We start from the raw sequence: 24,992 nt of genomic DNA, 5'->3' as shown, positions 1-24,992 counted from the left end.
TAAAGGCATTAAATATAATTGGAGATTCCCACAACAATTAATTTTTTTTTATAATAGAAGAATGCATACAATTGATACTAAAATTGATCCTGTTGATTATTTGCATAAACTTGGGCTGATTGAGAAAGAAGATGATGTTATTAGTATGAAAGCTGAATTGCTTCAGATGGGTGGATATGGAGTGAGGAAGGAATTAAATTTGGATAAGGAACAAGGAGCTGCAGCTGGAGAGGGCCCAGAACTTAAAGCTAAACTACAACGTAAAAGAAAACCAACAAAAGAGCGGTTGGATTTTCAAAAAAAAAGTAGAGAAAATGGAGGAGAAAATGTTGGTGAAGAAAGTGAGATGGAAGGTCAACTTGGTTCTGGGCCCGACTCAAGTGATGGATCTGAGTGCGGAAAAGAAGTAATAGAGTAATATTAATAGAGTAATAGAAAGAAAAGAAGCATAAGAACAATGCCTGGAGCTAGAGATGGCTGGATTGACAGACACATTCCCTCTCCCCCATTCTTGGAAGACAAGGCGGCTGGAATTGAATGAAGGCGATGGGGGAAGAAGAAAAATTGTTTTTTTTTTTATTTGTTATTGGTGGTGGGTTGGGGAAAGATTCACAGTAGGGAGGAGGAGGAAGAAATGGAAAATATTGAATATAATGATGGGTGTGATTAAAATTATGTCATGGAATGTTAAAAGCACTGGGAATCAAATTAAAAGAAAACGTTTAGAATTAAAAATGGGAAGGGAGTCACCTGATATAATCTTTTTGCAAGAGACTCATCAAAAGTCCAAGGATTCAAATAAGTTGTATATAAAAGGAATACAGTTCTGTGAGAAAGCATTTGGAACCTCGAAATCAAGAGGGGTCGCAACTTTAATTTCAAGTAGGCTTCAATTTGAAAAATTAAAAAGTGTAGTGGACTCCGAAGGTAGATATTTGATAATTGTTGGTAATATTAATGAAGAAACTGTAGCATTGGTTAATATTTACGCACCTAATGAAAAACAAAATGAATTCCTGATGAGAATATCAAAAATATTGCGGAAAGAAAGTAAGGGCAGATTGATTGTGGCGGGTGACTTCAATCTTATTCGAAGTAAATATGATACTACTAATGTAACCCGGTATGGTGATAATGTTCAAATGAGTATATTAGATAATTGGATGATAGAAAACGGAATATTTGATACATGGTGAGAAATTAAAGGTCAAGAAAGGATTTATACTTTCCATTCTAAGGTATATAATACATATTCAAGGATTGATTATATTATGGTGTCAAGAGATTTACTTAATAGAGTTGGAAAAGTTGATGTAGGGATATTTAAAGAATCAGATCATGCAAATGTAATTATGGAGTTGAATGTATATACTGAGAAAAAAGAAAATAATTGGAGGTGTGATGCTAAATTGTATAAAAATGAAGAAGACAAAAAAAGAATGATTGAAATTTGGGAGGAAAATTGGAAATGGAATGATAATGATGAAGTGAATTATAATGTGGTATGGGATACAATGAAGGCGATTTTTCGGGGTGAAAGTATAAAATTGTCATGTAAAAAATATAAAGATTATAAAAAAAATGGAAATGGAAGGGAAAAGAATACAAGAATTAGAATTTAGTTTCAAGAACTAAAAATAAAAAAATTGGGGAAGAATTGAGACAATTAAAAGATAAGCAGGTAATTGAAGATATTGAAGTTGTAAAAAAGAATTTAATGTATTTGAAAAAAGAATTTTTTGAATTTGGTAATAAGAACTCTAAATTATTGGCAAGGATGGCTAAAGATAAGAAATGTAGAAGAGAAATTGGAATATTAATAGATGAAAAAGGTAAAAGATGTAATAAGAAAAAAGATAAATGTGAGATTGTTAGAAATTTTTTTCAAAAACTTTACTCTAAAAAGGAAATAGATAGTAAGAAATTGAAGGACTTTTTGAAAAAAATATGAACATAGAAAAATAGAAATGGAATATAAGGAAAAAATGGAGGGAAGTATAACCCAGCAAGAAATTATAGAAACGATCCAAAAATTAAAATTGGGGAAGGCACCAGGTGAGGATGGGTTGCCGGCAGAATTTTATAAGGAATTTAAAGACATAATAGTGCCAAAATTAGAAAAATTGTATAACAAAATTTTGCATGGTGTGGATATTCCAGCGTCTTGGAATAGATCACTGATTTCTTTGATTCCCAAACCAGGAAAAGATTTAGAATTGGTAGAATCGTATAGACCTATTTCCCTAATAAATCAGGATGCAAAAATATTTACAGCTATTTTAGCGAATAGATTAAATAGCTTTATAGACAAATATATAAATGGTAATCAAGTAGGTTTTGTGAAAGGTAGATATATGTCAGACATAGGAGAGTTTTGAATATTATAAATATTGCAGAGTATAATAAGGATAGAATAGGAATATTAGCGTTGGATATATTTAAAGCATTTGATTCAATTCAATGGGAAATGATTATAGAATTGATTAAGGCTTATGGATTTGGAGATAAATTTACTCAAGTTATTTCAAAATTATATCAAAAGGGGGTTGCCAGAGTAAAAGTGAATGGGATCTTAACAAAAGAGATAATTTTGGAAGCGGGTACAAGACAAGGGTGTCCTCTATCCCCAGTATTGTTTTTACTAGCTATGGAGATCTTAGCAGTAAAAATAGAAGAAGACGAAGATATTATTGGATATAAAGGTGTTAAAATTAATTTGTATGCCGATGACACCCTGATTGTAATGAAAAATCCAGAAAAAGATATTGAAAAGATTAAGATGCATTTAGAGGAATTTGAAGAGCTTACTGGATTATCTATAAATTGGGCTAAATCAGAAATGTTATTAAATTGGGATATAAAAAAAGGAAAAGAGAAATTTAAAAATCAATTTGGAATAAAAGTTAAAGAAAATATAAGATATTTAGGAATAATATTATCAACAAAGATGAATGAAATGAAAAAGTTGAATTATGACAGACTGATAAGAGAAATTGATGAGAAAATCAGGAAGTATTTCGTAGAAGAGCCTTGGTAGTACAGTGGTCTAAAGCACCCTGTTATTAAGAACAGCTGCCTGCAATTACTGCAGGTTCGAATCTCGCCAGGCTCAAGGTTGACTCAGCCTTCCATCCTTTCTAAGGTAGGTAAATTGAGGACCCAGTTGTGGGGGCAATAAGCTGACTTTGTATAAATATACAAAAGGATGAAGGCTATTGCTTAGCATATTGTAAGCCGCCCTGAGTCTCCGGAGAAGGGCGGCATATAAATCAAAATTAAAAAAAAAAAAAAGTATAAGAAATTAAATTTCTCTTGGTTTGGGAGAGTGGCATTAAGTAAAATGATGTTATTACCGAAATTCAATTTCCTATTTGAAATGCTCCCAATATATATCTCTGAAAAGGATATGGAATTATATCAAAAGAAAATTGACAAATTTTGTAATGGTGATAAAACGGCTAGGATAGTTAAAAAATTATGGTATCAAAATCAAAAGGAAGGAGGTCTTGGGATACCTAAATTGATTAATTATTATAGATCCTTTCAAGTGAGGACTGTAGTTAAAATAATTGTTGGTCAGAACGAATTATGGGGAAAATTGGAGTTGGGAGAAATTGAAAAATGGAGAAGAATATATTTTATGGAGAATATAGCGGAAAAAATTAAAGTTAGAAATGATTTGTTAAATAGTTTGTTGAAAACTTAGAGTAAATTTGACAGAAAATTGATTCCAGACAGATTACAATTGGGGAATTTGGAAGATGGGGATTTTCCCATAAATTTAAATAGGGAGAGGAAACAGGTGTTAAAAGAGGAAAATCTGGAAGGAATAAAAGAATGGATAAATGTGGTAAGAGATGATTTTAAAAAAGAGGAAATATATGAAAAGTGGAAATTGAATTGGTGGGAGAAGATACAGGTTAATAATTGGAATAAGAAATATAAGGACAGAACGAGGGTAGAAAGGTTAAAAATGGAATTTGAAGAAATAGTATCCCAATTAGGAATGGAAGAAATTGGAATTAAGGGATTGGTTAATAAGGTATATAAAATTATTAATTTGGATAGTAATTTACAAATGGTGATGAAAGATAATTGGGTAAAAGATTTAGAAACAGATATTATAGAACAGGAATGGATTTTGAATTGGAATAGTAGAATAATGAGGACCTTATCAATAAGAATAAAGGAGCATAGTTATAAAGTTATCTGGAAATGGTACCTGTTCCCAATAAGATTATATAAAATGAATAAAAGTGCTAGTAAGTTATGTTGGAGATGTAAAGTGGAGAATGGGACATATGAACACATGTGGTATGGATGTCGTAAAGTCAAGAATTTTTGGTTACGAATAGAAGAAGAATCTAGTAAAATAATTAAAAAGAAGGTAAAGTTGGGAGTAGATACCATCCTCATATTAAAGTTGAATGATAAGGTGTTAACAATTGATGAAAGAGCTTGTAAGGATATTGGTCATTATGGGACGAATTGTGATTGCAAGATACTGGAAATTGAATATTGAATACAAAATAAATGAATGGTTCAGAGAAGTTTGGAAAATTGCTCTTAATGATAAGTTAACGTGTGATATAAAATTCAAAAAAGGACTATTGAAAGAAAATATATTTTGGAGGATATGGCAACCATTTAATAACCAAATTTAATAAAAAACCTAAATCATTTGTGGACTACGCAATCGGGAACTTGGAAGAAATAATGCCAGTGCCAATGCAAAGAGAATTTTGGAAGACCTGAAGATGAAGAAAAAATTCCTCCGCTTCTCCCTATTTTGTATTATACACTGGGTGTCGTTTTGTGTTTTGTGTTTTGTCCTTAATTACAAACTTAATAAAAAATTTAAAAAAAATTTAAAAAAGAAAAAGAAACATAGTATTTCAAAAGGAACCTTTTATTAAGCAGAAGTGACAGCAATGGATTCAAAGCAACGTCTGAATAGGCAAGACAAGTAGGATTAAAGCAGGAGAGACCCCTTCCTTAATCCAGAATGCAGATTTTAGCCAATACACAAGTGTGAAGATGTTTTCTTTACCAACTGCCCTGAGAACCGGATAAACGTGTATTCACATCGTTATCCTCGTTATCTTTAAAGTGAAACAGCCCACATGGCTGTCATAAACATTCCTCAATGTTAAGGAGATCTTAGGGAGCTTTGGCAACAGGATATAGGTTGTAAAATATCTTTTGACACAGGCAATGCTAGTAAATCGAATCCAAGTCTCCCCCTTCTCCCAATTGAATGGCAGTATCACTTTTAGGGATCTGACAAAGTCGGTGAGGAGGGAAGATTTTAAACAGCTAAAGTATGGCCATCTGTTTGTGTGAGGGGCCCTGGTTAGGATGAGGAAATAGATTTGCATTAAAATCCTCTCAAATTGAGGCTGAAATAAGAATATCAAATTGAAATCTATGTTCCTTCATAAACCTGATACCATATTCCAGAAGAAAATTTAATTTGTCCCTTTCATTGAAACTTCCAGATCTGACAATGTTTTAACTCTATAGAAGGCTTTTTGAAAGGCTATGAGTTTCTTGTAGTTATGCCTGATTTTTAACATTTTTTCTAGTAGGGTGTTCCAAGGCTTGGCACATTTGCTGCCCTCAATAACTTTCTTCTACATAAACGATCAGAATCAAATCAATTTGAACTTATTTGCTGATGGTTTCTAGTGGGAAGTTTTTCTCAGTGAACAACATGAGATCTGTATATTGGGGGATGGTGGTGGTGTCAAGATTATACCTGAAGGAAAAAGGGAGGAAATTGAGTTTTGTCCAAGTCTGGGTCTCTATATGCAATGCCTTTATGCCAATCTTGACTGAATTAAGCTTTCTATTGTATCTCACTTCTCGGTTAACTAATATCCTCTTATCATGGGGTATGTATAACCTAGTATCAGATCTGTCTTAAAAATGGACTGTGATGATGGTCATTATCCTCCCTCACATGGGCTTGGATGTCTGAAAACCACTCAGTCTTGTTTGTGTAACACATGCAATCTAAAGCACTGGTGGAGTTTCCTGAATGGTATGTAAAATAATATATAAAACCTGGTCTTTACCACCTAAAATATGGAGGCTATATTTACAAATCAAGGAGACCAGTTATGAATCTGTGGTGTTTCTTTTGGTGCCTCTAGCAAGCCAGGAGGGATCATTTCTTAGATAATCCTCAATAATAACACCCAACTGAATAAAATCTTGGAAGGAAGCCCCCACCCTGACATTTAAGTCTCCTGTTAGAATTACAGTGGTTTTAGAGTGATTTGAGTTTATCACTGTCTTTTCTAGATTTGCCAAAATATTAGAAGAAAAGTGAGGAGATGTGTGTAGTGGAAGATAAATGTTCAATAGAACTATTACAGAGAATTTATAAGAATATTTGACAGCTAAATGGGAGAATTCGAGTTCCTGTTCTTGCCAGCCCTTGGCAAGGGTAGTAGTCCTCTTGATGCCTCCATTTAGTCTTCATTTTTTTGCAGGGATAGTTCAGGAACTGAAGCCTGCTAATCGAATCTTCTGTTCATTTATAATCAACCAAGTCAACAGTAACTGTGAGAGGGATCTTGGAGTCTTAGTGGATGATCACTTGAATATGAGCCAGCAGTATGCAGCAGCAGCCAAAAAAGCTAATACAATCTTGGGTTGTATAAACAGAGGCTTAGAATCAAGATCACATGAAGTATTATTCACAAAACCCTAGTAAGACCACACCTGGAATACTGCAACCAATTTTGGTTACCATACTACAAAAAAGATGTAAAAGTTACATCTTTTGGAAAAAGTTCAGAGAAGAGCAACTGAGATGACTAAAGGCTTGGAGACTAAAACATGAAGAATGTCTGCAGGATTTGGCTTTGACTAATCTAAAGAAAAGAAGAATTAGGGGTGACATGAAAGCAGTATTCCAGTACTTGAGGGTCTGCCACAAAGATGAGGGAGTCAAATTATTCTCCAAAGCACCAGAGGACAGGACAAGAAACAACGGTTGGAAACTAATCAAAGAGAGAAACAATCTGGAATTAAGGATAAACTTCCTAACAGTGAGGACAATTAACAGGTGGAACAACTTGCTCCAGAAATTGTGGATGCTTCATCACTGGATGTTTTTAAGAAGAGTCTAGACAGTCACTTATCTGAAATAGTGTTTGTCTGCTAGAACAGGGGGCTGGACTAAAAGACCTCCAAGGCCCCTTCCAGCTCATTCATTCATTCATTCATTCATTCATTCATTCATTCATTCATTCATTCATTCATGACTCTTGGTGTTATGTATTGATACTTTTCAGCGGGAGTTTCAAACCTGCCTGAGTTTCTGATTGGCTGACAGTCCCTCCAGGATTGTATATAAGGAGGGCTGCAGCCTCTGAGTTTTTGCTGAAGTCTCACTATATATTAAAGAGCTGTTGTCACTAGCCTGCTTGTGCCTCTCGTTATTCCCGAACCACTTCATTGGCGACGAAGGTGGGATTGAGGCCACAAGAGGTGACCCAGTGAGACCACGAGCTTCAGCTAGGCGACGAGGCGAACTACAGGAGGCATACCGAACATGTTTGCCTACGTTCCGCCCAAGCCTTTTGATCCGACCCGCGAAAAATGGGTCTCGTACCTAACGAGGTTTGAATGCTCGCTCGAAGCCAGCGACATGCAAGGGCTCTCCGCTAATCGGAAGAGAGCCCTCTTCCTAAGCCACTGCGGACCGGATGTGTTTGAGATGGCGGAGTCACTTTGTGAGCCAACGCTGGTCCAGACTGTTTCCTGGGACACCCTGATGGCAACTCTCCGGGCTCACTACACCCCCGTGCCCTCCAAGTTCGTGCAATGATACCAACTCAGACAGCGCGTACAACGAGAGGGAGAACCGGTCAGCGCGTACATGGCGAGCCTGCGAAAAGCCGCAACACACTGCGACTATAGGGACTTGGACGATGCGTTGCTTGAGCAACTAATCTGTGGGGTTCGAGACATAAGGCTACAAAGGCGTCTACTCGCCAAGCCTGATTTAACGCTTGCTGGAGCCCTAGATGAGGCCAGGGCTCATGAAGCTTCAACAAAAGCCGCAGAAACGCTGCAGCGTCCGCTGACCAGCAAAGACAGCCCCAAGTCCACACCAGTGCACAGGGAAGACGCCGGATCCAGCTCGGAGTCCGAGTCTGATGAGGACGTCTTCCGAACAGAGCACCACAGAAAAGACGCAGGCAGCCCTCGGCGAAACTGCCCCAGCTGTGGCGGGCACCATGATAGACTGTCCTGCAAATACAGAGAGGCTATTTGCAGGCGTTGCGAGAAAAAAGGACACTTGGCGCGAGTCTGTAGAGCCATTCTGCCCAGAAAACACCAACCACGTGAGCGCCGTAGCCAACCAGAATCAACGCGTCAGAAGCATCCAATGAGAGAAGGCGGCGCGAAGAAACGGCGTGAATTTGAACCGCGAGATGGCCGCAGCGTACACATAGACCAGGCCAGCACGGCAATCGAGGACAAAGTCAGCACGGTGGTCGAAATCAACGGCAAGCCATGCTCGATGGAGATCGACACCGATCAGCTCTCTCCATAATGTCGTGGGCAACCCTGAAGACCCTCCTGCCGTCGTTCCGGAAGGACCAGCTATCCAAGCAAAGACTACGCATCCTAGACTAACAGGGGAACTGGGTCCCCCTCGAAGGCGTGGGCACGTTCCGAGTCACCTATGGAGACTACGAAAAAGACCTGCCGCTGACCATCGTGTCAAAGCAGCTACCCAGTCTTCTAGGCATGGGGTGGTTCCGAGCCCTTGGCATGGGCTTCACCGGCGTCCACCGAATGTCCGAACCGTCACTGAAGGACAGCCTCCTGAACGAGTTCCAAGACGTCTTCAGGGACACGTTGGGCAAGTATGTGGGGACCCCTATCTCCCTAAACCTAGACCCCAATGTAGCCCAGAGCCTGGATAGCTCTGCAGACAAAGGCACTGTAATTTAACACCAGCTGTCTGCAATTAAAGTAAGTTCGAATCTTGCCAGGCTCAAGGTTGACTCAGCCTTCCATCCTTTCTAAGGTAGGTAAAATGAGGACCCAGTTTGTGGGGGCAATAAGCTGACTTTGTATAAAATATACAAAAGTATGAAGGCTATTGCTTAAAGCACTGTAAGCCGCCCTGAGTCTCTGGAGAAGGGCGGCATATAAATCAAATTAAAAAAAAAAAAAGACTTAAAGCCAGATGGGTGCCTTTCGCATTAAAACCAAAGATTGATGCGGAACTGGACAAATTAATTAAACAAGGAGTGTTGGTCCCCGTTGACCCCGCGAAATGGGAGACCCCCATAGTGACCCCAGTTAAATCTGACGGCTCAATCAGAATTTGCGCCGACTACAAGTGCACGATCAACAAGGCTTTGCAGCCGAGCGCCTATCCGGTGCCGATCGTGCATCATCTATTACACTCCCTGGGGCCCGGCAAAATTTTTGCGAAATTAGACCTAGCTCAGGCCTACCAACAATTACCAGTCGACGACGCCACGTCAGAGGCGCAAACAATAGTAACCCATAGGGGTGCATTCAAATGCACCAGGCTCCAGTTTGGGGTGAGCGTCGCACCCAGCCTTTTTCAAAGAACCATGGAGCGCCTCTTGCAAGGGCTCCCGGGGGTGGTGCCCTATTTTGACGACGTTTTAATCAGCGCTCAGGATGAACGTCAACTAGGGGACAGAGTGAGGAATGTCCTATCCAGATTTAGGGAAGCGGGACTTAAATTAAAGAAAAATAAATGCATGATCGCTGTCCCCTCCGTCGAATTTTTAGGGTACAGGGTGGATGGCACAGGCATCCACCCCACCGAAAGTAAAGTGAGAGCAATCAAAAACGCACCAGCCCCCAAAACCAAAGCGGAGCTCCAAGCCTTCCTTGGACTGCTCAATTTTTATTCAATGTTTTTGAAGGACAAGGCCACAGTTGCAGATCCCTTACACAAACTTTTAGGTAAAAATGTACCTTGGGTTTGGGGAAAAGCCCAAGCAGCCGCTTTCGAGGCTGTAAAGAGACTTCTATCCGAAGATAGCTTCTTAATACAATACAACGCGGCGCTACCACTTGTATTGGTTTGTGACGCCTCCCCCGTAGGAGTTGGTGCCGTCCTAGGCCATAGACTACCAAACGGCCTAGAGGCACCTATTGCATTTTACTCTCGCACCCTGTCAAGCACAGAACGGAACTATAGTCAGTTGGACAGAGAGGCTCTGGCTGAAATTGCGGGGGTTAAAAAATTCCATGAATATCTCTATGGCCGCCAATTCGAACTTGTGACTGACCACCGGCCCCTGCTTGGACTCTTGGCCAGTGACAAGTCCACCCCTGCCGCCCTGTCCCCATGGTTGACCAGGTGGGCCATTTTCCTGTCGGCCTATTCATATCAGCTTGTCCATCGACCCGGACGGACCTTGGGCCATGCGGATGCCCTCAGCCGCTGCCCCCTCCCCGACTTACTGGTCAACCCCATGCCGGAGACCCCCGTTCTACTGATCGACACCATGACTTTGGGACCTATCTCCTCTTGCGAGGTGGCGAAAGCCTCTGCTAGGGACCCTGTAATTCGTACTGTAATGGGTTGGGTCCTTAAGGGGTGGCTGGTCAAGGCGGTCAGTGGGGAGTACCAGGGCTATGTTAACAAACGTAACGAATTGTTTATGCAAGGGGGTTGTTTGTTATGGGGTGATAGGGTGGTAATACCAACGAGACTGAGAACGAGGGTCTTGGAGTTACTGCACGAAGGGCATCCAGGGATTGTCCGAATGAAAAGTTTAGCCTGCAGTTATGTCTGGTGGCCCAACATGGACCAAGTCATATCTGAGTGGGTGGGGAAGTGCAGACCCTGTCAGGAGTCTCGGCCCGATCCCCCAATAGCGCCCATCCAAGAGTGGGAGAAACCAAAAGGACCATGGGGGAGGATCCATATTGACTTTGCCGGCCCCTTCCATGGGCAAACATTTTTAATGGTAGTCGATGCCTTTTCGAAATGGCTTGAAATAATACTAATGCCCTCTACCATAGCCGAGGCAGTCATCAAAGTCCTTCGCAAACTATTTGCCACACAAGGCCTACCGGATACTCTGGTATCTGACAATGGCCCTCAATTCACAGCGACCCTGTTTGAGGGCTACCTGGCTGGGCTGGGCATCCGCCATGCCCTATCGGCCCCGTTCCATCCGGCTTCTAATGGCTTGGCTGAACGTTTCGTAAGAACGGCCAAAGAAGCATTGTCCAGGCTAGATAATGGGGACTGGCAGGCCAGGATAGACCAATTTCTAGCCGTCCAGCATGCCACACCATGCACGGCCACGGGGAGAAGCCCAGCCGAACTCCTCATGGGCAGGAAGCTTCGGTGCGTATTAGACAGGCTTCACCCCAATTACACACACGAGAATTTCAAGGGAGAGACCACCGGACTAAGACAGTTCCAGGTGGGGTCCCCGGTGTTCGCTCGCAATTATGCTAGCGGACCTCTATGGGTTGCAGGAACCATAGTGGGCATAACGGGCCCAAAATCATACACGGTAGACGTAGGGGTGGACAGACTCTGGAAACGCCACATAGACCAACTTAGAAAAAGAACAGTCGGCGAAGCAAACATCAATTTAGACATCTCCGAACCTAACTACAATAACTTTCCCAAAACAGCTAACTCAAGCCCGGGTTCGAGAGAATATTTAGCTGACAAGCCCTGGTTCCAGCGCTGCCCCAGCGAGTCGCCACTCCCAACCGGGGATAATCACGCCCCAGACAAAATCCAGGAGGTTCCATTGGCGGAGCCGGGAGAGACAGAAAGTCCCTCTGACCAGCTCGACGCCCCACCAAACACTGAACTGCGCAGGTCAACTAGGATGAGAACTCGGCCAGGGCACCTGCGAGATTTTGTGTGTACTTATGTAAATATTTGAGTGTTAGTGCCTTCTGGGAAGGGAGGGGTGTTATGTATTGATACTTTTCAGCGGGAGTTTCAAACCTGCCTGAGTTTCTGATTGGCTGACAGTCCCTCCAGGATTGTATATAAGGAGGGCTGCAGCCTCTGAGTTTTTGCTGAAGTCTCACTATATATTAAAGAGCTATTGTCACTAGCCTGCTTGTGCCTCTCGTTATTCCCGAACCACTTCACTTGGAGTGCTATAAAGTCAAAATTGGAGAGAATCTCCATCAGGTCCCCATCTGTTGCTCTATTCTTCCAGCCAACCATGTTCCAAGTCAGTAGCTGGTTGGAACCTTTGCACTTAAAATTAGTGGGAATGGTTCAAAGGAATTAGAATTTTGTGTTGAAGCCCAGGAGTTTTCAGTCATTCCACTAAAGTGATATTCTCCAAAATTCTTTCAGGGTCAAAAAAAAGACACGTTGGTTTGACACTTGTCCACCTTCGCCACAGCCTTGCTGTTGCATGAGCTCCAGAGAATTTTGAGGGAGGTGGTGACAATTTGGATGGGGTGATTTTGCTGGTTGGCAATTTAGAATATTATCAATGCTCAGAGGGGGAGCTTATCTCTGGTTAAAAGTATTGAGCTGGTGGCCACTTCTTATAACTCAGTTCAGCTCCAAGATTGTCCTCAGTTTGTAATTCAACAGGATTTTGGCTACAATTTGCTTCCTCATGTCTGGAAGAGGAACAATAAAACCACTTTTATTTCTATTACTTGCATTTTCTATGTGGAGTGATGTTTTATCAAGCAATGAAGGGGTAAAGTGGAGACTAATCCAGCTGCCTGTTCTTCCTTTTCCTCGTGGCAGAAATGATAAAAATACAGTCTCTAGTAAAAATAATAAAATTGCCAGTCTCCAGCAGGAGAGTAAAGGAGATGAAATTGTTGTGGAAGAAAGGATTCAGAACCATCCCTTCAGGGCAGACAGAATCAGTTTATTTATTTATTGCAATAAAGGATCAAACCTGGTATCGCTACCAAAGAGGTCTGAACAAAATATGATTTTCATCTCAAAGTCTTTATACAGTTTTAAACAAAGGATTCTGTGAAGTCAGCATTTTCTTATTTTCACAAAACATTTGTTACACAAAATGACATATCTTAATTACTATCTTTGCCAAACAGTTATAATTCTTCTTAGAAGTTACTGAAGCATAGATTCAAATTATCTCTTGTTGAAACAATAATATGGTCATCTTCTCTCTCTGACCTTAAAAATGTAAATCACCAGACTGTCTTTATCTGTGACAACCGAGGGGCCTTGATGTAGAAATCCTACTTGAAAGGAATGTGTTTGCCTACGTGTTGGATACAATTGCAAGCATTTTCTCTTTTACTATATTAAGAACAAAGAGGGCCCTTCGGTGATCATCTAGTTGGACCCGCTTTTACTTTATTTATTACTTTATTTACCATTTTATTTGTTACTTTCCCACATTAAAAGTATAGAGTAAAATGGGATAAAATAAAAGAGCTTGTTAAAAAATTGAAACAAGAAAGGCTTCAGAGGGAGCTCCTTACAACAGATGCTACCTCTTCTGCCATCTTTCCTTCTCCCTATATGCAATAAATATATTTGTGTTTTCCACTGCAAACATAAAAATAGACAGGGGAAAAAAGATATTCAAATAACTAAAAGCTCACCAAAGCCCATCAATACTCTGGGTATTAAGATACTTAGGTCAGTGTCTGCTAGGTACTGAGAATACCAAAACGGAGGATGAAAAAGGATTGCTGTTTGAATCATCTATAGGTCTGAAACAGCTTTGAAAATATTTCAAAATGTCATATGTTGATTTTTCTGTTTTTCCCATTTTTATTAAGATATTAGTCTTTGTACATGGAATAAAATTATTATTTTTCTCTGTATGTTGCATCAAGAATACAGTATTTAACTGAGAGTATTTCTATTTTCAGTAAAAGAGCATAAAGTTCATGGACAATAACATTATAAGTAAAGCAGTTTTAAATCTGGGTTTCAGTCTTTCTGATGGCTGTAATGGAATTAAAAATGTTAATTTTGGATCAACTATGCCCAATGTAATCAAGCCCATGTTCTCCAATCTGGTTAACCGTTTAATCTACTTATGTATATACATTTGCAGGTCCAAACTGCTTTGCAGGAACCACCATCATTCCGGCTGGCATCGAAGTCAAAGTGGATGAGTGTAACATCTGTCACTGCCATCACGGGGACTGGTGGAAACCTGCCCAGTGCTCCAAACGTGAATGCCAAGGCAAGCCGACTGCATAGGGCAAAGCTCCCAGCAATGATGTTTGCACACCCATTGTGACAGCTTCTCAAGCTGGATCTGACAGCTGCAGTTGGGTCACCAGCAAAATATTTTAGGGTTAAATAAGACAATTTTACATGTGAGCTTGTTCTCTTCCTCTCTTTTCCTCTCTGAAAAAAAATCTATGTAGCTTGACATTATAGCAAGCAACACAGGTTGGTAAATTAGCTTAGGAATGGAATGTTCTACAGAGCTTCTTCTGGTGATGGTTTATGTTTTCTCCACCATATGGGGATAATTGAAAAGAAAAATGTATGTTCTAATTTCGATAGAAAACAAGCTAAAGCCAACCAGTGTAAGCAGTCAATACTCATGAAAGAGATTATACAACCTAAGAAAATCAAACTCTTAAGATCATCACTCAACAACATATACCAGTATCAGTCTGTTGCATTATTATTTTCCCCACCTCTTTGGTTCTAGGCAAGGAGGAAAGAAACTGCAGCTTCCTAGACCTTTCCCTAACCTATCAGACTAAATATGCCTATTCAGGTTAATTTCAGTGACAATTACTGCCCTCTTTGCTCTCTCTCCATCTTTGAATAATCTCAGCATGAATGTAGAAATCAACTGGTTCTTAAGAGATAATATATATATCTCTACTGGAAGAAATCATCTGACATAGAGTTGCAATTCATGACTATCCAAGTGTTAATTATCAGCACAAATATATTTTAAAACATTTAATGTTGAATAACATTCCTATAAATTGGACGGGGTAGGGGAATCACACAAAATATTTATTTGATCAGGATATCTGGAAATCAAGATACAATGTAATCCCATTTTTTGGGCTCAAGAGCCCAAAGAAAATTAACTCTGCAAGTTTCCTGAATTAAATTTGTGTTTTTCATTTTTCTTTTCAGTGTTCATTTCTAACTCCAGTGAAGAAATCCTTCTTGCTTGAGCTTACAAGTGCATATATTTGGGGCTAAATTAATAGGGACAACTTTTTGTCCATTGTTCCATTTCTTCTTAGGTAAAATATCTCATGAAAGAAATATCATGTTCGAAATCTGTTTTAAATTTTGCAATTTATTGGAAGAGATTGAGATCATTTCCTATACAATCCTTTTAGACATTAGTATAAATATGTTCCATGGAGAGAAAATTGTGTTAACTGGAAAACAACTGAAACACCAAAGTCCCAGAAATATGTATTATGTAATGAAAATTTGCACCTATAATCAACCATTTTATGGGTAGGCAAAATAAGTCACACATCCTGTTTGTGCAACCTGCAAAGTCCCTAGAAAAGATGTAAGCAAGGATGTTAACTATGGAACAGAAATATGTTTTAGCATATTGTTTCACCAGAAATGCAGACTAACATACCAAACACAACATAATACCCCCAATGTCCCTCCCCCGTCTTTTTTAAATCCACGCTCCATCTATATGACTTAAAATTACTTTTGTGTTAAAAGGTTATGCTGCACACATAAAATGCAGATAAGCATATGAGTAGAATTGGACAATAAAGCAAGACAATATACCCTATGAACAAAAGTATAAAAGGTGAAATTAATAGCTACTTAATTATGAAAGCAGTAATGGGTGAAAATTAAGCTTGAACTTCCACATTTTAGCCATTAAAATAAATTGTGGCAATGGCGAATTTGAATTGTGATCATCTCCTTTGGTTTTGATTTATTCTCATCCCCATAGTCGCCATTTGTTTTTAATAATGTGGAAAGTCCAGTTGTGGCTCCCTCATTTTTTTACATAATTTGGCCATAAGGCTGTATGAAATAAAAGTAAACACCAAATGCCATGTAAGTTTTGAGTAGCATGTTACCTCAAGCATTGTGGATTCTCATCCATAAGCTTTTTTCTATGTTTTAATGCCCTTGATATACGTAGAAGCACTGAGATAGAGTGTTGCCCTATGATATGAACAAGCTGATTTGGCTTCTTCTCAAACTAATAGAAAGCCCCAAAGCAACAATACTCTGACACAAGAGGGATCTGCACTTGCTCTGTTCATCTAACATCATATCAGACAACTATTCTTTAATAAATAAATTTGAACAATGGTTGGCAGCTGTGTTCAAGAATTCATGAATGCAGATTAGTAAATTATTCAGATATAATTTTTCAGACATATCCTCACTTTCCCATTGCATGACAGATTCGTTTTCTGTTTTTGCTTCCTCCTAAATACAAATAAGGTAAAGCAGATCTTTGAATAAGAAATAAATGACATACCTGGGCTTTTGAAAACCATGACAATGCTAAGTAGAGCTAAAAAGTATTGCAGCCTATGTTTTATTGACAAATTCCAGAATCTTTGGGAGAAAAGAGAAAAAATAATTGGCTAAGATCCATCAAAAGACAAGCATACTAGAAGTAGAGAGAATTTATTGGGGTCGAGAAGTCTGAATTCACGCAAAATAAACTTTGTACAGAAGAACATGTTGGAAGCTATCACCAGCAGATAAGATCTTTATTAACAAAAAGTCTTTGTCTTGGATGTAAGCTGCTTTAAGATAAGCTGCTTTAAAGGGCACTTTATAATACCATCTTTTTTTTTTACAAAGTGATTCAAAGTTGCAACCGTATAATTTGGAAAGGAGCATTTGTTTTTTATTTATTCGTCTTTCTGCATGTCAAAAGCTCATTTGTAGAGCTTCATGAAGGCTTCGGCCAGAGTTAGAGTATCTACTTTGGAGCTTTGCTAGAACCCCAGTTTGAGAGATATAACACTCTTTGGAAAGGAGTGTTCTCACTTATGCAGGAGGCTCTTTTTTACAATACCACAAATGTAAATGTAGTGATTAAGGCATCAGGCTAGAAAGCAGGAGACCGTACATTCTAGTCCCACCATAGGCACTGGGTGATTTGGTACAGTCCCTTTCTTTCAGCCCTAAGAGGCAATGGCAAAACACTTTTGAAAAATCTTGTCCAGTCTTTGAGAATTTGACACCACTGAACAGAACTGATCCTTGAATGGTATTCTTGCTTCACAAGATTTGGGATCTATCTATTTGTATTAGTCAGAAATTATTAAGGAACTTAATAACGAGCACTATCTTTGGCCATTCTCGTCATTCCATTCTTTTCTTGCTTCCTTGGCCTTCCTTGGCCCTCCTAATATTGATAAATCAGCTCTGATTTTGCCATCAAGCTCCCGTTCTCAGAGGAATGGAACTCATACAGTTTTGACATTTCTCCTATTAGAGGAAAAGGCTCTAAAGGCTCTTTGGTTTTGGATGGCCCATCAGCTGCACCTTTTTCCAAATTCTTCTCCAGACCAGGGGTGTCAAATTCATGGCCCGCAAGCCGGATGTGTCATGCACTGGCGATGCCCACCCCCGTTTTAGAAAAGGGGGGGTTGTGATACATCATGTGATGACATGACGATGCGAGTTTGACACCCCTGATCTAGACCTTTCTATCAACTTCTGGGATCTACTTATCTTTTTCACAGTAAAGTGATCCTGTGAAATGATGCAGCTGCTTGAAAGAGATGTCAACAGGTTTTACAAGACCGTCTCTGTGTGCACCAAAGCACTTTTTCCACTTCAAATCTGAAGCCCTGCACAACCCTGGGTTTTTTTCCCCGTTACTCCACAAACCAGTCTGAACAATTTAAAAAACTATCAGTCTTATTTTTTAAAAAAGTCCTGTGGTAAGTGCACCAGGTCTGAATGCTAGTATAAACAACACTGATTAAATGCTTTATGAAGTAAACAAAAAATCCCATGTCAATAGCATGTCAATCAGATTGACTTCTATCCTTTTTATCATATCTTATATATTGCAAGTTTTGCTTAATATGGGAAAGCTTTTTACCATTCTAATCCCACCTGAATGGATTTGTCTAAAGAAGTTGTGCTGCATTATTTATTTACTTGTTTGTTTATTTTGTATGTATTGAATTTTAAGGGGATCATTCATTGCATTTGGAAAACATAGATAATCTCACTTGCTTTTATGTCTTATATCATTTCTGTGGCACATGAAAGCCAAAAATGCTAATATTTTCCCTACATTTAGAGTTCATTAATTAATGAAAGGTTATTCTCTTTTTTCCATGTTCCCTGGATCAGTTTGGTAGGTGTAATGAGCTAGTAAGAAAGCTCTGTATTATTCCTCATTTCCAGTTCTTTTACACTACAAGTAACGGCTAGACTGTGTTGTTCAAACTGCTATGAATAATAGCTATGTCATGTCTGTACATAAATGTCTTGCTTGATAGAAAAATTGACTCATGACTGACTCTCAAGCATAGAGAGCGTAGTTTCAACTAATCAAAAAGGTATGTTGCAATTTACAAATGTTGGTCAAGTATACTGATCATTCTGACATAATTTATATTTTTCTTTCACATTATGCTTCCCTGGCATGGAAATGAAGGTGGCCTCAAGTGTTCTCACATTCAGTTACTGACAGACACTATCTGCTTAGTTCCACTACAGACACTCTAGCATGAGCCTTCAGATCATACTCTAGATGGACAGGCACAAGGAAAATTCAACAATTATCCTGTTAGAATAGATGGAGAAGCTGATTGACATTTTGCACTGCTTCTTCTAGGTACAGTCCTTTCGGTATTCTGGACTACAAATTCCTATCCTCCTAAACCATTGGTCACTGATTGGAGCTTGCTAGAATACCAGAAGGACTTAATAAACATTGCTTACCACAAGTTCTGGAGCTCAAAAAGTTCCCCAAGCATGTGCATCTGAAAATTGTACCTACCATTACATAGAGGTCAATCCTGTGCAGAATGAGGCTCCAGAAAATTGTACATACATATACATGAAATAGCATAGGGCCAGATCATTATGTTGATATAATTTGATCTACCTGTTTTAAATAAAGCTGTGCTGTACCCTACTTACTTGGACATCAGTTTAATTAGCAGTACTTCAACTGCTAATGAAATAGGGGGAACTGTGTTCTTCATAAAGAGAATACCTGTCAGATTTTTTACACTTCTAAACAATAGTGTGCCTGAAAACTAGTGAAAACAAAACACGCTACTGTAAAAAGACTCTAGAAAACAATATTTGAAAAATATATTATTAAAAATATTTTGTTAAATATAAAATATTATCCAGCAAATGTGTCCTGTGTTCTTCTTTGCACTACACCTGTAGGGTTCTCTTTTCAATTTCACATCTGTGGGGAAAACCCTCACTTAAGTAAAGAACCAAAACATTTGGATATAGTGGCAACCAATGCATTATATTAGTATGCACAATTACAGTGATCCCTCGACCTTCATCAAAAGAATGTGAAGAGCCGCAAGACCCTCCCAAGGTTACAGATTATACCCCCTCAAAAAAGTTACATGGGGTTTACAAGCTCAACATAAGTTGTTATTGTAGGAAAGTAGGATCTGATGAACAACATGGGATGACCTTGGAAAGCAGAATTAAATGGCAAACTGTCCACAGTGGAGAGAACATTTCTTTGGCCAAACAGAAAATTTATCTGCCATAGTTTTGCTATGTTTAGTAGCATTCACAGTATGCTTTCTGGAAGTGTCAGAAATAATTTCATTGAATGGTGGGGGACTCTAGGGGAAATACTGTAGGTGATCCATCACTGTTTATCTTCTTCACTCCCCAGTGCCGTGATGGCGAACCTATGGCACATGTGCCAGAGGTGGCACGCAGCTCCCTCTCTGTGGGCACACGAGCCGTCGCCCCAGTTCAGCTCAGCTGCACATGCGCACACGCCTCTCACCAGTCAACTGGTCTTCGGGTCTCTGCATGCGGGGGGCATGTGCACATTGCATTTTGGGGGTTCGGGCGCGCTTTGGGCACTTGATCCAGAAAAGGTTAGGCATCATTGCCCCAGTGTATTATACTGGAAGTATTCTTTGTTTGGACAGTGATGGCCAAATATTTATTCCCAGACTTTATTAGTGTAATCATACAATATGCTTAATAAATAAATAATAAATAATAATAATAATAATAATAAATATTAATAAATAGGCTGTTTATGAGTATAAAACCTGCTGCAGGTGGGACTCTGAAACAGGAGTATATAAATGCCTGATTTCTGCAAAGATTTTATGCCTATTAGGTTTTCATTTTAATTAGAAAATGGTAAGCTAAAATGTTGCAAGACATTTTTAGAATAGTATTTATTCACAAAACATGCCTCTATTCTCCCCCACAGACACAAACACATAATTGGATTTTTGAAAATAAAAATGGTGGGTGGTTGCAGCTAAGTACTTTCCTGGCAAATGTGACCTGTTCATCTGTTCATCATTTGAAAAACAAACATGATAGTGAGCTGGAGTGGCAGGTCATAGTAAGGGGCAGAAGGCAAGTTTCTGAAATTGGCTGTAGACCTCTGACTCCTTGATGGCTATTGTGTGAAAGTAGCTGTGATATGCTCACAAAATTCTAACTATACCATCATTCATCATTCAAATCTGTGAAGGGCTCTATCCAAAATACTTTATTATTTGAATATATATTCCAGTTGGTCCTTTTTATTTAAGCTAGAATGAATGATTTTGGGTTCCTCCATACATTGCTTTTGCAGAATTGAGGGTCCTCCTCTATGAACCACAAATTAAATCATGTATTACCCATATTGTATCTGGATCCGTTCCAGTTGGGTTTCAGGCCTGGGTACAGCACGGAAACGGCATTGGTCGCGTTGGTTGATGATCTCTGGAGGACTCGGGACAGGGGTTGCTCCTCTGTCCTGGTCCTGTTAGATCTCTCAGCGGCTTTTGATACCATCGACCATGGTATCATGCTGCACTGGTTGGAAGAGTTGGGGGCGGGAGGCACAGTACTACGGTGGTTCTCCTCCTTTCTCTCTGACCGGTCGCAGTCTGTGTTGACAGGGGGGCAGAGGTCAACCCCGAGGCCTGTCATATGTGGGGTGCCGCAGGGATCGGTCCTCTCACCCCTTTTGTTCAACATTTATGTAAAGCCGTTGGGCGAGATCATCCGTGGTTTCGGGGTGAAGTACCATCAGTATGCTGACGACACCCAGCTGTACATCTCCACCCCGGACCACCCCAACGATGCCCTTGAAGTGATGTCCCAGTGCCTGGAGGCCGTACGGATCTGGATGGGGAGAAACAGGCTCAGGCTCAACCCATCCAAGACTGAGTGGCTGTGGTTTCCGACATCCCGATATAGTCAGCTGGTGCCATCGCTGACTATTGGGGGCGAATCATTGGCCCCCATGGAAAGGGCTCGCAACTTGGGCGTCCTCCTGGATTCACGGCTGTCTTTAGAAGAGCACTTGATGGCCGTGACCAGGAGGATTTTTCATCAGGTTCGCCTGATCCGCCAGTTGCATCCCTTTCTAGATCGGGACTCTCTACACACAGTCACTCATGCCCGCGTCACCTCGTCTGGACTATTGTAACGCTCTCTACATGGGGCTCCCCTTGAGGTGCACTCGGAGGCTCCAACTGGCGCAGAGTGCGGCTGCGCGGGTGGTTATGGGAGTGATGTGGAGTTCCCATGTAACACCTCTCCTGCGCGAGCTGCACTGGTTCCCGGTGGTCTTCCGAGTGTGCTTCAAGGTTCTGGTTATCACCTTTAAAGCGCTCCATGGCTTAGGACCTGGTTATCTACGGGACCGCCTGCTACCACCAATAGCCTCCCACCGGCCAGTACGCTCCCATAGAAAGGGGCTCCTCCGGGTGCCGTCGGCCAAACAATGTTGACTGGCGGCCCCTAGGGGGAGAGCCTTCTCTGTGGGGGCACCTACGATCTGGAACGAGCTCCCCCCGGAGATACGGAGGATCCCGGATCTACGCACCTTCCGTCCCGCACTTAAGACTTTTTTATTTCATCAAGCTGGCCTGGCCTAAATCTTCTCCCCTTTTTAAATGTAAATTTTAATTTGTTTTTAAATTATGGGGTATTTTAAATTTGTTCAGCCAAATTATTTAATTCATTTTAATTTATTTTAAATTTTTGTATTTATGTGTTTTATCTTGTGGCTGTTCACCGCCCTGAGTCCTTCGGGAGAAGGGCGATATAGAAATTTAATAAAATAAATAAATAAAATAAATAGTCATCACTTCTATCTAGTTTGGCCTGGTTGAAATGAGACTTTTAAAGCAGTTTTCCATTCAGCTAAATTTCTAGAAAGACAGTGTTTCAAAATCTCATAAACTTGGTTCCAAAGCTATTTGAAAATGGGAACCACTTCTATGTGAGCGTAGTGCTTTAGCAGAGCAAAACTAATTGTAGCTGCTTGGCAAGGTGCAAGACTGTGATTCTAATAGACTCTAATAGACACTATTAAATCCCTCCTTTAAGGAGTCAATTACTATCAAGTTGATCCAAATTTTTGTATTTGCTTATATTCAGTTGAGCTACAGGGGAACAATACCATCAATCAATCAATCAATCAATCAATCAATCAATCAATCAATCAATCAGAATAGAGCTGGAAGGGATCTTGGAGGTCTTCTAGTCCAGCCTTTACTTAAAAACCTCAAGTGATGAAAGGTTCTGAAGGCAAGTTATTCCACTGGTCAATTGTCCTCACTGTTATGAACAACCCCTCTCAAGGACACTCAATAGAACTGGTATCCCTTTTGGGGTCCTGTAGTTTCTTATTATAGTGACTGATGAATAATGTTTTACATCATAAATATTATTCATCGGGAAACATATTACTTTATAATTAAAATAAACTAGTGCTGCAACTGAGATTATGAGCATTTTTCTCTATAGAGTGGGAAGAAGAGAAATAGAGAAAAAGAAATAACCTCTGATTTTTTAAAATGTTCTTCCAAGGAGATTAAGGAAAAAAGAGTATTCTAATAAATAACTTAGCTCAAAACAAAAGTTCTTTAAAAAGTCTTTAAAAAGCCTTTCAGCTTTCTTAACTCATATGCTTTGCCCCAAGTCTGAAATACATTACTCCAATGAATTTTTGTCTGATTTAGCTGGAGCTTCCTTCCCAAAAATTATGCAAAGTGTTGATTCTTACCTGGAATGCCCTAACAATTTGAGGCCTAGGAACCTAAGTATATTTTCTTCTTTCCACAGAACAATTACAGATCCCTGTAAATGAAAATATGCAAAGGAATGCAAGATTTAATAACATCAAATCATTGGCTTTGTATATCTTCAACAGAGAGCAGAATAAGCAGTATCTTTTTATCCCAGTTATAAGGTATTGTGAACCTATTCTTTTCTCTGGCCAAAACAATTGCATGAGCCACGGTGGTGCAGTGGTTAGAGTGCAGTAACTGCAGGCTACTTCTGCTGATCGCCAGCTGCCAGCAGTTTGGCTCAAGGTTGACTCAGTCTTCCATCCTTCCAAGGTGGGTAAAATGAGGACCCAGATTGTTGGAGGCAATATGCTGACTCTGTAAACCGCTTAGAGAGGGTTGTAAAGCACTGTGAAGCGGTATATAAATCTAAGTGCTATTGCTAATATGTATGTGTGTGTGTGTGTGTGTGTGTGTGTGTGTGTGTGTTTTCTGAGGTTTTCGTGGGTGTTTGTATGTAGGTCTTTGGTTATTCGGGTTTTCTCTTGCGTAAAATTGGAAGTGTCTTGGCGACGTTTCGACGAAGTCTCATTCGTCATCTTCAGGATGGTGTTTTCGGCTCCATGCTTCTAGGAGCAATGTGTGATCGCAGCTGTTTCTTCCTTTTAACTGCTAGTGGGGGTGTGAACTGATTGGGTGGGAGCTTGGCTGTGTTCTGATTGGGTGGAGATGTGTTCTGATTGGTTGGGGGCTTGGCTGTGCTCTGATTGGATGGGGATGTATTCTGTTTGGGTGGGGGCAACTCAGACTAACCCGAGCACAACCAAGCCCCCACCCAAACAGAACACACCCCAATCCAATCAGAGCACAGCCAAGCCCCCATCCAATCAGAGCACAGCCAAGCCCCCAACCAATCAGAACACAGCCAAGCTCCCACCCAATCAGTTCACACCCCCACTAGCAGTTAAAAGGAAGAAACAGCTGCGATCACACATTGCTCTAGAAGCACGAAGCCGAAAACACCAGCCTGAAGATGACGAATGAGACTTCGTCGAAATGTTGCCAAGACACTTCCAATGTTACGCAGGAGAAAACCCGAATAACCAAAGACATACATACATACATACATACATACATACATACATATGTTTGTTTTCATAAATTTTATATATATATAAAATATATATACGCCCTGACGGCCGTGACCGGGAGGATTTTTTATCAGGTTCGCCTGATTCGCCAGTTGCATCCCTTTCTGGATCGGGACTCGTTACGCACGGTCACTCATGCCCTCGTCACCTCCTGCCTGGACTATTGTAATGCTCTCTACATGGGGCTCCCCTTGAGGAGCACCCGGAGGCTCCAACTGGCGCAGAGTGCAGCCGTGCGGGTGGTAATGGGAGTGTCATGGCGCTCCCATGTGACACCTCTCCTGTGCGAGCTGCACTGGCTCCCGGTGGTCTTCCGGGTGCGCTTCAAGGTTTTGGTTACCACCTTTAAAGCGCTCCATGGCTTAGGACCTGGTTATTTACGGGACCGCCTACTACCACCAATAGCCTCCCACCGGCCAGTACGCTCTCATAGAGAGGGACTCCTCTGGGTGCCGTCAGCCAAACAGTGTCGGCTGGCGGCCCCTAGGGGGAGAGCCTTCTCTGTGGGGGCACCTACCGTCTGGAATGAGCTCCCCCCAGAGATACGGAGGATCCCGGATCTGCGCATCTTCCGCCGCGCTGTGAAGACCTTTTTATTCCATCAAGCAGGCTTGGCCTAATCTCCTCCCTCTTTTAATATGTAAATTT

General features: G+C 40.4%; 1 protein-coding gene across 1 annotated transcript in view; it reads left to right on the top strand.

The window, feature by feature from the left end:
- VWC2L (von Willebrand factor C domain containing 2 like) overlaps positions 1 to 14,209 on the top strand; it is a 230,845-nt gene extending 216,636 nt beyond the window's left edge. Inside the window, exon 3 of the mRNA XM_070956776.1 lies at positions 14,061 to 14,209. Within this exon, the coding sequence (XP_070812877.1) occupies positions 14,061 to 14,209 (149 nt within the window). The remainder of the gene's footprint in view (positions 1 to 14,060) is intronic.
- The last annotated feature ends 10,783 nt before the right edge of the window (positions 14,210 to 24,992 follow it).

The sequence above is a fragment of the Pituophis catenifer genome, unplaced genomic scaffold (genome assembly GCF_029215685.1).
Source record: "Pituophis catenifer annectens isolate HBS135680 unplaced genomic scaffold, rPitCat1.0.hap2 SCAF_1, whole genome shotgun sequence".
Classification (NCBI taxonomy): domain Eukaryota; kingdom Metazoa; phylum Chordata; class Lepidosauria; order Squamata; family Colubridae; genus Pituophis; species Pituophis catenifer.
This window is presented reverse-complemented; position numbering and strand designations above follow the sequence as displayed.